Source organism: Chiloscyllium punctatum, chromosome 12 (genome assembly GCF_047496795.1).
Source record: "Chiloscyllium punctatum isolate Juve2018m chromosome 12, sChiPun1.3, whole genome shotgun sequence".
In the NCBI taxonomy this organism is placed as follows: Eukaryota; Metazoa; Chordata; class Chondrichthyes; order Orectolobiformes; family Hemiscylliidae; genus Chiloscyllium; species Chiloscyllium punctatum.
Window position 1 is genome coordinate 69,840,478 of NC_092750.1, and position 17,992 is coordinate 69,858,469.

The following is a 17,992-nucleotide window of genomic DNA, read 5'->3' on the forward strand; positions in this document are numbered from 1 at the left end:
GTTTCTAGTTTGGGAGACCTTTTTGAGGGGGAGGTTATGATGTCTTTTGAGCAACTGAGCCGCAAATACGGGTTGCCCAGCAGAGCCCTTTTCCGTTTTTTTCAGGTTAGGGATTTCATCCAGAAGAAGACTACGCTTCTCACTAAGCCCTATAAGTCCGATACAGAGCAGTTGTTGCTATGCTCCACAAGCACCCATTCGGTTAGTGCTCTCTATCGCCTGCTGGGTGGCAGGGCCTGGCAGGCTATTAACCGGTTATGTGAGGTCTGGGAGCAAGAGCTAGGAGTGTAGATCTCTTGTAAAACATGGGAGAATACTCGAAAGATCTCAATCCGTAACAGGATATGCTACGCAGTTAAAAGTTCTGCACAGGACTCATCTGGCAGCAGGCCGTCTGGCGAAGTTTAAAAAAGAAGCATCTTCAGTGTGCCCCAAATGTAAAATAAGGTTAGGTACTCTTATCCATTGCTTCTGGACATGTTACAGGCTCCATGTTTGAGCGTTGTGGCAGGAGAGATAGGGAGGGTATTGAGGACTGAAGTCAAAGTAGACCCAATATCTCTCCTCTTAGGTCTACCAAATTTATCATATTTAAACGGACATGGAAAGAAACTATTTAATATTCTTGCACACTGTGCACGGAAGAATATTCCGATGAACTGGGTGTCTGAGAACCTGCCGGGCTTGCTGGGATGGCAGAAATTAATTATGGAGCACATTCTCTTGGACTTTTCACAAACATGGTGTACCACACAACAGACAATTTTTCTAAGACATGGCAGTCCTACTTGAGTTATTTGGATATAGATTTATCAGTTATCTTAACTAGGGCATTTGTTTAACCAGGATGATTAGATTTGTCAAGCCCTGGGCCCTGGAGGGGGTCTCCCGAGTTAATACGGGTATGTACACAATGCTCCTGTTTGTTTGGGAGCCTTGCACCGAGCATAGCTGTTCTGTATTTTGTGTTTTTTTTTGTTTTTTTTGCTTTTCTTTCTTTTTTTTTGGTGTGGCTTTGCACAGTGTTTGGGTTTGCTTTGTATTATAGAGTAGGTTAGTAGTTAGCAGATAGTAGTTGTATTGTAATTTGTGTTTTTTTTCTTTTTATTATACTGATATTTGTGATTGATTGTTTTTTTCAATAACTTTATATGTTTGTAAAGTTAAAAATAACTGCTAATAAATATTTACAAAAAAAACTAATTCGAGTTCGAGAATTCACAAATATCCCAGCACATCAAGAAAGAAGACAAAGCCGAAGTATTCACATCTAGTTTCAGCCAGAAATGCTGAGTGCATGATACATCTTGGCCTCTTGAGGTGTCAACATCCCAGATGTCAGTCTTCAGCCAATTTGATTTACTTTCGATGATATCAAGAAATAATTGAGTGAACTAGATATAACAAAAGTTGTGGACCTCATAATGTTCTGCTAAGGTACTCAAACTCCAGAACTATCCATGCCCCTAGCCAAGCTGATCCAATATAGGTACATCTACTTGACAATTTGGAAAACTGGCCAGGTATATCATGTCCACAAAAAGGACAAATCCAATCCAGACAATTACTACCTCACAATCTACTCTTAATCATTAGCAAAGTCATTGGTACTTAATCAGCAATGATCTGCTGACTGTCTCTCAGTTTGGCAACCTTAATCCAAACATTGTCAGTATAGCTGACTTGGAAATGTTTGGTGGCATCAAGGCAGCATTTGACCAATGCTTCAAGGATCCTGTTGCAAAATTGTTGTTAATGGGAACCAAGGGAAACCTTTCTGCTGGTTTTAGCACAAAGGAAGATAATTGTGCTTGTTGGAAGTCAACCATGTAAAAGAAGTCCTGAGGAGAGAGGGTGAAAGATATCGGCAGGGAGACAGGAGTTGGCAGAGGTTGGGAAGATTGCGAGGGAAGATTACTGCAGACATTCCTCAGGGCAATATTCTTGGCCTAACCATTTTCAGCTGCTTCATCAATGACAAAACCTCCATCATAAAGTCAGAAGTGGGAATGCAGTACCATTAGTAGCTCTTCAGCTACTGATGTAGTTGAGTCCACATGCAGCAAGACACGGATGACATTCAAACCTGGGCTGAGAAATTCTTAGTGACATGATTACCCAAGTATCAGGTAATTACCATTTCCAACAAATAAGAACCTAATCACCTTTTCCCTTGACATTTAATGGCATGACCATTGTTGTATCACCCCACTATCATCATCTGGTTACCGCTGACCAAAACCTGACATGGACTAGCCACATAAATAAGGTAGTTATAAGAACAGGTCAATGGGGTGGGAATGCTGTATTGAATAACTCCTCTCCTAACTTACCAAAATCCAAAGCATGAGTCAGGAATGTAATGAAATCCCCTTCACCTGCCTGAATGAGTGCAGCTCCAACAACACTCCAGAAGCTCAACATCATCCAGCTATACACTTGACCGGCATCTGAACTAACACCTCTTACATTCACTGTCTCTATCACTGTCACAGGGTGTACCATCTACAAGGTACATTGCAGCAGGTGCATGGGAATGACAACATAATGCTTTGGTTCAAGAATGCTGTTTACTAATACAAGGGCAGTTGGGATGGGCAGTAAGATGCCTCATATGAACAACCTTGGTGAGTAAATAGCAAACGAACTTCATTAAAATAAACTTACAGTACATGTAAAGACATATTTATACAAACCATCGAACGTGTGTGGCTGATACTCACGTGACAAAGGCTGGACCTCATCATCTGGAATTGATCTATTAGTTTCTTATGCAGAGGTCTCATTTCTGGGTGCACTAACTTCTCATGGATTGCTAAACCCACTCCAAGAATGTGAACCTGGAGACAAGAATGATTCAGGTTACAGTACTGTGGGTCACTGTGGAGCCTATCTGAGAAAACCATATGCACTTAAAACTGCACTGTGAACCCAATCACTGTCCTCACTCTATTTTCAATCTCTTTGTCGGTCTGTCGTTCTATGACGTGAAGTCTTTCTGGATTACTAAACACTTTCATTGCTTTAGGGTTTGAGGTGCTGGGTTAGAGTTAGACAATGGAGCGGACTCCATTAGACTGCGAAACATAGAATAAAATATATTTCCCTGTAGCATCCTTCCTGTCTGAAAAATGCATGCTCACCTGAATGGCAATTCATCAAATAGAAATGTCAGACAACTGTGTAAGGAATTATAGCTGAATCCAGTTTTTTGTCATTCTGTGAATCGATTAGTGCTTTTTCATATCCTTGATTTTTTGCATAGCAACCTCTTTATTTTATAGTTTCTCTGCAAGGAGTGTCTGACTCACGTCTCCCTAGGTGACCAATTTGTTTTCACAAAAGAACAAGCTGCCACTTAATATCCATTCAGTGACCTAACCAACTCAATGCAGTGGTACTTTCTTGATTGGAGAGGTGATGGCCTAGTGGTATTATCGCTGGACTATTAATCCAGAGATACAGATAATGTTCTGGGGGCTCTGGTTCAAATTCTGCCTTGGCTGGACATTTTTCAATAAAAAATATCTGGAATTAAGAGTCTAATAATGACCATGAATCATTTGTTGATTGTTGTAAAAACCAATCTAGTGTGGCCTACATATGACTCCAGACCCACAGTAATGTGGCTGATTCTTAACTGTCCTCTAGGCAATTAGGAAAGGGCAAAAATTGCTGACCAAGCTAGTGACACCCTTATCCTGTGAATGAATAAAAAAATGAAAGGTCAGTTCCTGTTAAGTGCTGCTTTTCTTTTGCTCCATAAATGAGTTCATAATCTGGGATCAGCTGGGTAAAAACTGTTCATTCATACAATTAGAGTCATAGAGATGTACAGCATGGAAACAGACCCTTCGGTCCAACCTGTCCATGCCGACCAGATATCCCAACACAATCTAGTCCCACCTGCCAGCACCCGGCCCATATCCCTCCAAACCCTTCCTATTCATATACTCATCCAAATGCCTCTTAAATGTTGCAATTGTACCAGCCTCCACCACTTCCTCTGACAGCTCATTCCATACACGTACCACCCTCTGCGTGAAAAGGTTGCCCCTTATGTCTCTTTTATATCTTTCCCCTCTCACCCTAAACCTAAGCCCTCTAGATCTGGACTCCCCGATCCCAGGGAAAAGACTTTGTCTATTTATCCTATCCATGCCCCTCATAATTTTGTAAACCTCTAAGGTCACCCCTCAGCCTCCGATGCTCCAGAGAAAACAGTCCCAGCCTGTTCAGCCTCTCCCTATAGCTCAGATCCTCCAACCCTGGCAACATCCTTGTAAATCTTTTCTGAACCCTTTCAAGTTTCACAACATCTTTCCGATAGGAAGGAGACCAGAATTGCACGCAATATTCCAACAGTGACCTGACCAATGTCCTGTATAGCCACAACATGACCTCCCTACTACTATACTCAATACTCTGACCAATAAAGGAAAGCATATCAAACGCCTTCTTCACTATCCTATCTACCTGCAACTCCACTTTCAAGGAGCTATGAACCTGCACTCCAAGGTCTCTTTGTTCAGCAACACTCCCTAGGACCTTACCATTAAGTGTATAAGTCCTGCTAAGATTTGCTTTCCCAAAATGCAGCACCTCACATTTATCTGAATTAAACTCCATCTACCACTTCTCAGCCCATTGGCCCATCTGGTCATGATCCTGTTGTAATCTGAGGTAACTTTCTTCGCTGTCTACTACACCTCCAATTTTGGTGTCACCTGCAAACTTACTAACTGTACCTCTTATGCTCGCATCCAAATAATTTATGTAAATGACAAAAAGTAGAGGGCACAGCACCGATCCTTGTGGCACTCCACTGGTCACAGGCCTCCAGTCTGAAAAACAACCCTCCACCACCACCCTCTGTCATCCACCTTTAAGCCAGTTCTGTATCCAAATTGCTAGTTCTCCTGTATTCCATGAGATTGAACCTTGCTAATCAGTCTCCCATGGGGAACCTTGTCGAACGCCTTACTGAAGTCCATATAGATCACATCTACTGCTCTGCCCTCATCAATCTTCTTTATTACTTCTTCAAAAAACTCAATCAAGTTTGTGAGACATTATTTCCCATGCACAAAGCCATGTTGACTATCCTGAATCAGTCCTTGCCTTTCAAAATACATGTACACCCTGTCCCTCAGGATTCCCTCCAACAACTTCTACACCACTGAGGTCAGGCTCACCGGTCTATAGTTCCCTGGCTTGTCTTTACCGCCCTTCTTAAACAGTGGCACCATGTTTGCCAACCTCCAGTCTTCCAGTACCTCACCTGTGACTATCGATGTGGCATGGTGGCACAGTGGTTAGCACTGCTGCCTCATAGCGCCAGAGACCTGGGTTCAGTTCCCGCCTCAGCCGACTGACTGTGTGGAGTTTGCACATTCTCCCGTGTCTGCGTGGGTTTCCTCCGGGTGCTCCGGTTTCCTCCCACAGTCCAAAGATGTGCAGGTCAGGTGAATTGGCCATGCTGAATTGCCCGTAGTATTACGTAAGGGGTAGATGTAGGGGTATGGGTGGGTTGCGCTTCGGCGGGGCGGTGTGGACTTGTTGGGCCGAAGGGCCTGTTTCCACACTGTAAGTAATCTAATCTAATCTAAGTAATCTAAAAAACAAATCTCAGCAAGAGGCCCAGCAATCACTTCTCTAGCTTCCCACAGAGTTCTCGGGTACACCTGATCAGGTCCTGGGGATTTATCCACTTTTAACCGTTTCAAGACATCTAGCACTTCCTCCTCTGTAATATGGACATTTTGTAAGATGTCACCATCTATTTCCCTACAGTCTATATCTTCCATATCCTTTTCCACAGTAAATAGTGATACAAAATATTCATTTAGTATCTCCCCCATTTTCTGTGGCTCCACACAAAGGCCGCCTTGCTGATCTTTGAGGGGCCCTATTCCCTCCCTAGTTACCCTTTTGTCCTTCACATATTTGTAAAAACCCTTTGGATTCTCCTTAATTCTATTTGCCAAAGCTATCTTATGTGCCCGTTTTGCCCTCCTGATTTCCCTCTTAAGTATATTCCTACTTTCTTTATACTCTTCTAAGGATTCGCTCAATCTATCCTGTCTATATCTGACATATGCTTTCTTCTTTTTCTTAACCAAACCCTCAGTTTCTTTAGTCATCCAGCATTCCCTTTTTCTACCAGCCTTCCCTTTCACCCCTAATGGCCACTTTGACTTTCCTCCTCTTCTGTTTGATCCCAGATTGTTCAGGAAGAAATACAGAATATTATCTGTAATCTTTGACAATCATCCATCTGTAAATCTCGAAGTATTCTTCAAAATTGTTTTCTGTAGGATCCTCCATCCCCAACAGAGCCACAGATAAGTTTCACTGTGGTCTCAGAATAAACTTTCAGATTCAGGTCCAGAGAGAATGGAGAACAGGAAAGAATGCAGTACCTGCTCCTGCATCAGCTCCTTCAACTGATTGATCTTCTCACTATCCTCTGGGTGGCTCACTATATACTCCTTTTGGAAGAATGCCTGTCAAAGGGAACAAAAATTGACATTTGGAATAAAGAGAAAGTTGGACAGGGTTTCTGCTTTGGAAAAAATGATGGTGCAAATTTTGCTGATTTTGAGAGGTGGTTTCCTTCATCATTTCTCCCATCCAATTTTCATTCAAACATACTTACATGCTGCTGAACAAAATACCTGCCAACCAGCAAGGCCGTTGGTATAGCTCGTTTAACAAAGCTCGGTTTACCATAAAAAATAAGAATTTTAATCGGAATGTGAATCCATCACTATGAATAAGATGATTTTAAATGAATGAATATACCTTTACCAAGCCACTCACTACTTATAATGGTAGAGTAAATTTGTTTACTAAATTTAAAGCTTAGAAAACGCACATAAAAGTGACCTTTGCTCAAAAGGACCAGCTTAACCTTTAGAACCTGAATGAAAGCCCCCAACCAGGCACAATTAGCAGATTCATGGTTGGGGTGGGGCTATTGCTAATTTTGGGACCTGCTTCTGGTGGGTCTTTCCTAAACTAACTGAATGTAGTTTATGCTTAAAATTCTGAAATTGTTTACTTTGGTTCACTCTGGACAAATTGTGCAAAGAGAAAAAGCACAATCAGTGTAAGCGTTAGGCCAGTATATTTAAACTGTGTTCTCATAAAGGCACTTAGCAACAGGATCTAATCCAATTACATTCTTTTTATTGGGTTATGCTTGCTTGGCTTCTAAGAATTCAAACTTCAGCAGATATTTTCATGTACAAATGTTCTTGGTATATTTAATTCTTTAATAAGTTTATGTGGTGTTGGGCAGTCAGAAGCAGCATGCATGTGTGTGTGTTGTTTTGGATACTGGATACAAGCAGCATATAGCACCTATGGCAGGGTAACATTGAGTTTTCCATTCCCCTTCATCTCTCTCAGATACTACTGTGCTCAGTAAGCAATAAGGATGAGCATGGGCTATCTACTGTCCTTTTTAGGTACTGACACACTGGCTGGGCAACTGCTACTCTTTAATGTACTTGGTGAATTCTAAAACTGTTTCATTTTCAGCTTGAGACCGTATGATCCAATATTGGATGATGTTTGACAGCCTTAGACAGTGTGGGAGCACAATCTGGTGAGCACATCAAAGTAAAAGCACCAAGGCTAGCTGAGGAATAAATACTCGAGGCTGCTGACACTTTAAGGATTGGTGTAGACCAGGCACCTGCTTAGCCTCAGACTAGGAAGGACCTCTGGTGTCAGCAATTAGGGATTTCATCCACATGCACTGGTGGAACAGGAATGGCTAACAGGAATGTGGGACACAATGGTTGTTATTAGCCAGAAACTGCAGCAATACAGTGAGTCATAGGACCAGGTGAGAGGTTGTCAAATGCTGACACTAATGTCTAAGAACGAAGAGTGAGTGCAGCTGATGCCTGTGGAACATGCCCTGAGATACTATTTGAGCCGAAGCAACATCAAGCTCCTTTGACGTAATCAGCAAGCTGAAGTCACCTGATGGCTGCTCTAATTTCCATGTCAATATTTCTCAATGTCTAGCTTGTTTGCTGCATTTGGTACGATACAAAGCTGAAGATTAAAGACTCAAGTTTTGCCATTAACAAGGTCATAGAGATTTAGAGGTATACCACACAGAAATAGGTCCTTTGGCCCAACTCATCCATGCCGACCAGGTTTCCTAAACTGAACCAGTCCCATTTGCCTCTGTTTGGCCCATATCCCTCTAAACCTTTCCTATTCATATACCCACCCACATGTCTTTTAAATATTGTAATTGTACCTGCCTCTACCACTTCTCCTCTAACATTCATTCCATATATGCACCACCCTGATGTGTGAAAAAGTTTCCCCTCAGGTCCCTTTTAAATCCTTCCCCTCTCACCTTAAACCTGTGTCCTTTAGTTCTGACTCTGCTAGCCTGAGGAAAAGATCTTGGCAATTCACCTGATAATTTTATAAACCTCTATAGCGTCTCCCATTAGCCCTCCTATGCTCCAGGGAAAAAAAAAGACCCAGCCTATCTAGCCTCCCTTTATAATTCATCTTCTAGTTTAGGTAACATCCTTGTAAATCTTTTCTGCTCTCTTTCCAGTTTAATGACATCCTTTCTACAGCAGGGTGAACAGAATTGTAGGCAGTATTCCAAATGTGGCCTGACTAAATATCTTGTACAACCATAACATGACGTCCCAACTGATAAAGCCAAGTAGACAAACCATTTTATTCACCATCCTAATAGTGCCGTCACTTTTAAGGAACTATATACTTGAACCCCTAGGTCTCTCTGTTCGAAAACATTCCCCAGGACCCTATTATTAACTGTGTTAATCTTGTCCTGGTTTGTCTCACCAAATGCAACAGCTCGCATTTATCAGAGTTAAACTCCATCTGACATTCCTTGCACCACTGGCCCAGTTGATCAAGATTCTGTTGTACTCTAAGATAACCTTCTTCATTAGCCACTGTACTCATCGATTTTGGTGTGATGAGGATGTTAGGAGATTACAGGGTGACCTGGACAAGTTAGGTGAGTGGGCAGATGCATGGCAGATGCAGTTTAATGTGGATAAATGTCTGGTTATCCACTTTGGTGGCAAGAACAGGAAGGCAGATTACTACCTCAATGGTATCAAATTAGGTAAAGGGGCTGTTCAGAGAGATCTGGGTGTTCTTGTCCACCAGTCAATGAAAGCAAGCATGCAGGTACAGCAGGTCGTGAAGAAGGCTAATAGCATGCTGGCCTTCATAACAAGAGGAATTGAGTATAGAAGCAAAGAGGTGCTTCTGCAGCTGTACAGGGCCCTGGTGAGACCACACCTGGAGTACTGTGTACAGTTCTGGTCTCCAAATTTGAGGAAAGACATTCTGGCTATTGAGGGAGTGCAGCGTAGGTTCACGAGGTCAATTCCTGGAATGGCAGGATTGCCTTACATGGAAAGACTGAAGCGACTGGGCTTGTATACCCTTGAGTTTAGAAGACTGAGAGGGGATCTGATTGAAACGTATAGGATTACGAAAGGATTGGACACTCTGACAGGAGGGAACATATTTCCGCTGATGGGGGAGTGCCGAACCAGAGGACACAACTTAAAATTACGGGGTAGACCATTTAGGACAGAGATGAGGAGAAACTACTTCACCCAGAGAGTGGTGGCTGTGTGGAATGCTCTGCCCCAGAGGGCAGTGGAGGCCCAGTCTCTGGATTCATTTAAGAAAGAATTGGATAGAGCTCTTAAAGATAGTGGAGTCAAGGGTTATGGAAATAAGGCTGGAACAGGATACTGATTGGGAATGATCAGCCATGATCATATTGAATGGCGGTGCAGGCTCGAAGGGCTGAATGGCCTACTCCTGCATCTATTGTCTATTGTCTATTATCTACAAACCTATTAACAACGCTTCCTATATTGACATCCAATTCATTTATATAAATGATGAACAACAGTGGACGCAGCACTGATCCTTTGTGGCACACTGCTGGTCATGGGTCTCCAGTAATAAACAACAATCTACCATCACTCTTGTGTCTTAACGTCAAGCCAATTTTGTATCCAAGTGGCTAGCTCTCCCTGTATCCCATGTGATCTAACCTTACTAACCAATGTACCAAGTGGTACCTTATTAAGGTCTTGCTAAAGCCCACATTGACAATGTTTACTGCAATGCCCTCATCTATCTTCTTGGTCACTTCTTCAATAAAGGAGAAAGTGAGGACTGCAGATGCTGAAGAGTCAAGAGTCGAAAAGTGTGATGCTGGAAAAGCACAGCAGGTCAGGCAGCATCCAAGAAGCAAGAGAGTCGATGTTTCAGGCATAAGCCCTTCATTGGGAATTCCTCATGAAGGGCTTATGCCTGAAATGTTGACTCTCCTGCTCCTCCGATGCTGCCTGACCTGCTGTGCTTTTCCAGTGCCACACTTTTTGACCTCATCAAAAAACTCAATCAAATTTGTGTCATATGATTCCTCACATATAAAGACATGCTGACTGTTCCTAACCAGTCCTTGCGTTTCCAAATGCATGTCGATCCTGTGTCTCAGAAACCCTTCCAACCAACTTAACCACCACTGATGTTAGGTTCACGGGTCTGCAGTACCCTGTTTTTCCCTTGCAGCCTTTCTTAAATAATGGCATAACATTAGCGACCCTCCAGTCTTGCGGCACCTCACCCGTGGCTGTTGATCAGACAAATACTTCCGCTAGGGGCCCTGAAATTCCATCCCTAGTTTCCCACAATGACATGGGATATACTGATTAGGTTCTGGGGATTTATCTACTTTTATGCATTTTAAGATCTCCAGCACCTCAGCTTCTATACTGTGGACTCTTTTCAGATATCTCTATTTACTTCCCAGAGTTCCTTAGCTTCTATATCTTTCTCTGTGGTAAATACTGATGAAAAATATTTGCTTAGGATCTCACCCATTTCCTGTGGCTTCACAGGTAGACAATCTTCTTGATCTTTAAGGGGCCCTATTCTCTCCCTAGTTACTGATTTGCCCTTAATTTATTTGTAGAATCTTTTTGGATTCTCCTTTACCTTTTCTGCCAAAGCTATTCCTTTTTTGCCCTCATGATTTCCCTCTTATGTCTGGTCATACACCTCCCCTGTACTCCTCAAGGGATTCACTTGATCCCAGCTGCCTATAGCTGACATATGCCAACTTGTTCTTGACTACAGCCTCGATATCTCCAGTTTTCCAGTGTTGTTCACGCTAACAGCTGCTGGCCCTGAACTCTTGTTATCTCGCTTTCGAAAACTTCTCACTTGCCAGACATCACTTTAGCTGTGAACAGCCTGCCCAACCAACTTTTGACAGTTCCCGTATAATATCATCAAAATTGGCCTTGCCCAGTTTAGAACTTTAACTTGTGGACCAGACCTATTATTTTCCATAACTATTTTAAAGCTAATAGAATTTAGGTCACTGGTCCCAAACAGCTCCCCCACTAAATATTTCAGTTACTTGCCTTGTCTTATTTCCCAAGAGGAGATCGAGTTTTTGCCTCTTCTCTATTGTGCCATCTACATATTGATTGAGAAATTTTTCCTGAACATACTTAACAAATTCCTCCCCATCCAAGATTTAATACTTTAGCAGTTTCAGTCTATGTTTTGGAAAGTTAAAGTCCTCTACTATTACAACCCTATTATTCTTACAGCTATCTGTGATCTCCCTCCATACTTACTCCTCAATTTCCCAGTCACAATTGGGGACTTATAGTAATCACTCCTTTCTTATTTCTCATTTACACCCATATAGCCTCACTGAACGATCCCTCAGGAATATCCTGTCTGAGTACTGCCATGATGTTTTTCCTAATCAAAAAGGTGTTTAACAAGCTATTATCCCCCTTAATTGGCAACTCACCACTGTCTAATGAGATACTTACCTCACCACTTGGCAAAAGCATACAAGATGGAGCAAGTTGCTCCTGACATTAAGATAGACTTCTCATCTGATTCTACCAGAAATTGTAGCATTGCTTATGGCATTCAGACTCCTACAAGATTCTGCTCATTGAGATTTGAAAGAACAACCCGGAAGAGCATATAAAGCTCAAATTAAACACACATTGCTGTTTGCTACAGACAGGTCTACAGAAATTGACCAATGCCACATTCATAAATTGTGAATTTTGCACAACATTAATATGATAAAAGCTGTAGTGTAGTTTCCTTGTGGATAAAAAGTCTTTCCTGTAATAGGAAATAATACATTCAAGACAAAGGTATATTGTAACATTGGATTAAAACCACACAGACATTTTAAAAAACTTTTGTTTCATTTTGGTGCCAAGTTAGAAGTTTGGTGAAACTTCATGTACACCATGAGACAAACTGCCCGTTAGGTAATTTAAATGTTTGAAAACTGCAGATGGTGGCACAAACTGATGTTGAATGACAATGTCACAGTTTCTCTTCTTTTGAAATACCAAGACACTAAGTTGATAAGAATACGCATTTTTCAGATATGTTAAATCTAATAAACTTGACCTTTATTTCCCCAGGCAACACTTACAGTCATTTTAATCAACCTATTCAAACACATGATGAAAAATTTCTAAGACAGGTGAGACTTTTCAATAATTTGTGGGACTGAAATTGTTAACTTCCTTGTAATTCTAAAGTGTTTATGATCAATAACGGAGATTGCGCTTGTTGTGTATATTAATAATGATCTAAAAGACATCTGTGGCATGAAAGAAATCCAAAATAAATGTACAACATCAAGACAGTCTAATATAATAGAAACAAAGAAACAGTTGCCTCATTGGACAACTGTAGCTTAAGACGGACTTCAGGTGGATTTTGATAGTATCCTAGTCACCCTTGGAAACAAAGGCATGAAAGTCATTGAAAAGAGTGATCCAGTCTTTTTATGAACAATTCAATCAGTTGCTGAAGGCTACATTTGATAAGTGATTGACTATTCTCTGAGTGATCGTTTATATAACTCCTGATAATATATTTGTTACTAGTAGATATATTTATTAACAGGTGTATTGCTAATGGATATGTTGCCAACTGATATTCCTATCAAATCTAGTAAAGATATTAATGGCTAATTTGGGCTGTAAGTGTTATCCCATGTCTGAACAGCCAGTAATTTCCATTTCTATTTTGATTCTGCTTTACTGTATCCAACTGCAATTTCAAGCGTACTCCAAATGAACCTTACCTCCTGGTATCTGGCTATTCCTCCATTGACAGCAGCATCTATCACTCCATTAAGACACATGCTGAGAAGATTAATGTTGGCATGCAGCTGCTTGTGCTGGTATTGACTGATGAGTGTCCGCAGCTCCTGGTTTTTGTTTTCCACAACATAGATAGCATTTTCCAAGGGACTCACTTCCAACTGCCAAAAATCAATGATGAAATATTGCATCAACTTGCATTAATATTGGTATTTTATCAAGGTAAATTATCCCAAGATGCTTTATGGAGAACTGTTAAAGAAAATGAAGAAGTTAAAAAGTTTAGGGAGTGAAATCCAGAATCTACTCTAGCCAGCTGAAGGCACAACCACTAATGGTGAAGTGATTACAACCAGGAAAGCACAGACGCTCAGAATTAGGTATATGCAGATATCTCAGAATTTTTGGCCTGGAAACGGTTACAGAAATAGGGAAAGGGGGTCACCTTGCCGGATTTGAATAATCTTGAGTTATATCCTACAGTGATGTACAGGGTCTTGGACCATATCTGGAGTGCTACGTACACTTTTGATCTACTTATTTGCAAATGGATATAAATGCATTAGAAGCAGTTGAGAGAAGGTTGAGCAGGTTGGGCCTGGTATGAATTGCAGTTTAGAAGAAAGAGGTCCCTTATTGAAACATATAAAATCCTGAGGGGACTTAATAGGGTGAACACAGGGAATATGTTATCTCTTGTGGGACAGACCAGAAATAGGGGACTGAGTTTAAAGTTTAAAAAACTCCCTTTTACAGATAAAGAATAAAAATTTTTTTTCTCAGTTTTTTTTTAGTGCATGGAATTCTTCTTCTCAGTAAGCAGTGGTCTTTGGTTAGACTTTAGATAGACAAGGGAACCAAGGATAGATAAGAAGGTTACGTTGAGACCATTATCAGATCAAGTATGATCCTATCGAATGCCAGAGCAAGCTTGAAGGGCAAATGATGTACTCCTGTGCCCTAGTCCTATTTTTCCTATACTGAACAATGTCCAGCTGATGTCTCATGTCACTGGGTAGCCTCCAGGATTGGATCTAGAGTCATAGAGCCATGCAGCATAGAATCAGATTCTTCAGTCTAACTCGTCCATGCTGACCAAGTTTCCAAAACTAAACTAATCCCATTTGCTTGAGTTTAGCCCATATCCCTCTAAATCTTTCCTATTCATGTAACTGTCCAAAAGTTCTTTAAATGTAGTAACTGTACCTGCATCTACTACTTCCTTTGGCAGATCATTTCACATACAAATCACCGTGTGTGAAAAAGTTGCCTCTCAGGTCCCTTTTAAATCTTTCTCCTCTAATGTTAAAATTATGCCCTCTAATTTTGAATTCCCTTTCCCTAGACCTATGCTATTCACATTATCTTTACCTCTCATGATTTTATAAACCTCTACAACATCACCTCTCACCTCCTATTTGCAATGAAAAAAGTCCCAGCTTATCCAGTCCCTCTTTAGAATACAAAACCTCCAGTCCCGGTAACATTCTTGTCAATCATTTCTGCAACCTCTTCAATTTAATAACACAGGTAGCCCATCTATAATGCCATAGTTGTGTATGAAACCTCGCTTAATAGAAAATTGCTTAATAGAAGAAATGGGACCTATGGGAAAAGTGTGGTTGGGGTAGACCAGCAAAAAATATCACTCACGATCACTCAAACATCACTCAAAGGTTTAACACAAATTATAGCACATTATAGCTGAATGTAGATATAAATCATATTTATCAATGAAACAAAAGTACATTTAACACAGTATATTTAAAAAATATTGTTAATGCACAGACAGAGGGTCATCATGGTGTGTAATGTAGACTCCCTCATTGCTGTTAAGTGATCTATATCACATATTCTCTCCTTAAACTCAAAACGCTTTATAATATCTAGCTTCTCTTGCAATGTTAGAGCCTTTCTTTTGTGTTCACCACCCACAATTCTATCTCCAGGACAATTCCTACGAATGTTCCTGTCACTATGCCCCTCTATTTTTCAAAAAAAAAGGGATAATCCAGGAGTAGTGTACCTTTCATAGGAAGCTGCTCAATGTATCTCTCTCAGAAAGATGCTCTCTATACAGTACCTCTCACAGAGAGCTGCTCTGTAGGCAGCTGACATCGCCACATGTGCAGAACGCCATGCACATTGGCACATGTGCAGAATGAACTGCGCAAAACGATCACCCATGGAATCAGACTATTGCAAACAGAGGTAAGCATTCTTGAAAGTACCACTCCTTAATTCCTCAGCGACGTTAGAAGCAAATCATGCTGCCGGAATACGCGTTATCAGAGAACTACCTGCATCCTTCCTGGCGCATGGGGGCCAGAACTGTATATAGGACTCAAATTGCTGCCTTACCAAAGTCCTGACAACTGCAACATGATGACCAACTCCTACATTCAATGGCCTGAGTAATGAAGGCAAGCATGCCAAATGCCTTCTTTACCACCCTGTCTATCTGTGACATAACTTTCAAAGAAATATGTACCTGAACCCTTAGGTTTCAGTTCAATAACACCTCCCAGGGCTGTACCATTAACAGTGTAGGTCCTGCCCTTGTTCATCTTACCAAATGAAATATTTTGAATTTATCGAAATGAAACTCAATTTGCCACTCCTTGGCTCACTGGCCCAATCAATCCAATTGTAATTTTAGATAACCTTCACTGTCCACTATACATCAATTTGGAATCATCTGCAAAACTAATAATGCTTACTATATTCTCATCCAAATTATTTATGTAAATGACAAGCAAAAGTGGACTCAGCACTGATTCCTGCGGAACACTGCTGGTCACAGGCCTCCAGTCTGAAGAACAACCCTCTCCCATCACCCTCTGTCTCCTACTGTCAAGCTAATTCTGTATTCATTTGGCAAGCTCTCCGAGTTCCATGTGATCCAACTTTACTAACTAGTCTACCATGCTGAACTTTGTCAAAGGCTTTACTAAAGTCCAATTATATCTTGCAAAATGCAGAACTCTCAGTTGCAGGGTTCCAAAGCAGCGGTCATTGGAGATCAACACGCAGATTGGGAGTCCAGCCTGGGAATGTCTTGTTTTAATACTGCAGTGGGTGGTGTCTTCATTTACTGGGCAAGAAAGATGCTGTGGTGAAATTCAGGCAAGAAAAGTGACTAAGAAGTGGTCAAATTGAGATTTGTACGACAATAAAATTATGTAGAGACTATTTCAGTGCTAAATTGGATTATACAATGACACAAGAAATTCAAACTGTTAAATTCAAATTTGAGAACAGTTGTTCTTTACATGAGGAGTTCTTCATACTAAGGTGGCACAGTGATTAGCACTGCAGGCTCACAGTGCCAGGGACCTGGTTCAATTCCAACCTTTGATAACTACCTATGTGGATTTTGCACATTCACCTGTGTCTTCATGGGTTTTCACTGGGTGCTTTGGTTTCCACCCATCGTTGAGAGATGGATTGGCTGTACTAAATAGCCCCGTGTGTCCAGGGACGTGTAGGCAATTTGGACTAGCCATGGTAAATGCAGGATTATGGGAAAAACATTGGGTTCTGGGTCTGGGGGAGACACTCTTCATAGGGTTGGTGCAGACTAAATGGGCCGAATAGCCTCTTTCAGCATGATTCTATGATTCTAGATATAATAAACACATGGGCTTTTGTTTGGATGGTTGAAGCCAAAACAATGCAACTATTTAGGAATTGGGTGGATTGAGAGATGAGCTAATACAAAATGATAAATGCACTTTAAGATGAAGATGGATCAAATGCTCTCCCTTATTTGCAACTGATTACATGGCAACAGTGAGCAGAAATATTGTCATGACAAGGGATGCTATCCTGCAACATTGGTGGTCTCTTCTGCTGTTTGGAGAGCTGACAAGAGACCCACACTGTCTCATCTGAGGAATATCTGCGAAATCACATGCCAGCCAGGCACTAATGAGCCTTCCTACACTTCTCAAGACCATCCTGTCTAGAGACAGCTGCTGGCCAATCTTAGTGAGGCAGCTGCTCAACACCATCACTAAGCTGGAAAGCCATCCCCCAGCGTTCTAGGACCATGAAGTAACCACAACACAACTAAATTAAGGGTTGCCAAGTAGAAGTCACAGGAGAGGTGGTAGAGGGTTGGTATTCATCAATCCCCTCCTCCCAATCTCAAGTATCTCAATCAGGCATTGATTATCTTACCCCCAAGATGACAAGCAGTCCATACAATTTGACATCATGTGGAAGTTACATGGCAACTGGCCCACCTGGAACTGTGTTAATCCCAGTAGCAGTTAGATAAAATCTCTAAATGGTGTGTGATTCACTACTCAATTGGTGGCCAAGTGAAAGATTGGTCATGGGCCTTCCTGCACAAAAAGTAATTCTGGCAGAGGCTGGAAAACATCAGGATTCAGATGTGATATCACTCCACCTAACTGGATGCTCTTCCTGCCCCCAGGCTCGCCACCAGTGAGAGCATAAAATTCTGCTCATGTTTTGTAGCGTCTGAGTCACCAAGTGAAATCCATTTTAATGTCCTTAGCCCAACTCATCCCACTGTAGTGATTGCAATTAACCAAATGAATACATACTGAAATTTTGTGACCTTTCTTCAAAGACATATGATGGGGAGGAACATCACAGATGAATTGCTCATGAGCTCAATTGGTACATGTAAGAGGCACATTTCCAGCAGAGGCACAGACAATTAATTGGAACCCTGATGAAAGTTCTCCTTCACATACCCCAGAGATGCTGTGAAGTGCCAACTGAAGCCAACTGAAGTGCCTCACATTGACCCAGACTTT

At 41.3% G+C, this 17,992-nt stretch overlaps 1 protein-coding gene across 5 annotated transcripts in view; it reads right to left on the reverse strand.

Annotated features, from left to right (window-relative positions):
• dock3 (dedicator of cytokinesis 3) overlaps positions 1–17,992 on the reverse strand; it is an 889,649-nt gene that overhangs the window by 52,248 nt on the left and 819,409 nt on the right. For all 5 annotated transcript variants that reach the window (XM_072582733.1, XM_072582732.1, XM_072582735.1 and 2 more), the window contains 3 exons: positions 13,184–13,363; positions 6,423–6,506; positions 2,724–2,840 (listed from right to left, as the gene is read on the reverse strand). In XM_072582733.1, the coding sequence (XP_072438834.1) occupies positions 2,724–2,840; positions 6,423–6,506; positions 13,184–13,363 (381 nt within the window). The remainder of the gene's footprint in view (positions 1–2,723; positions 2,841–6,422; positions 6,507–13,183; positions 13,364–17,992) is intronic.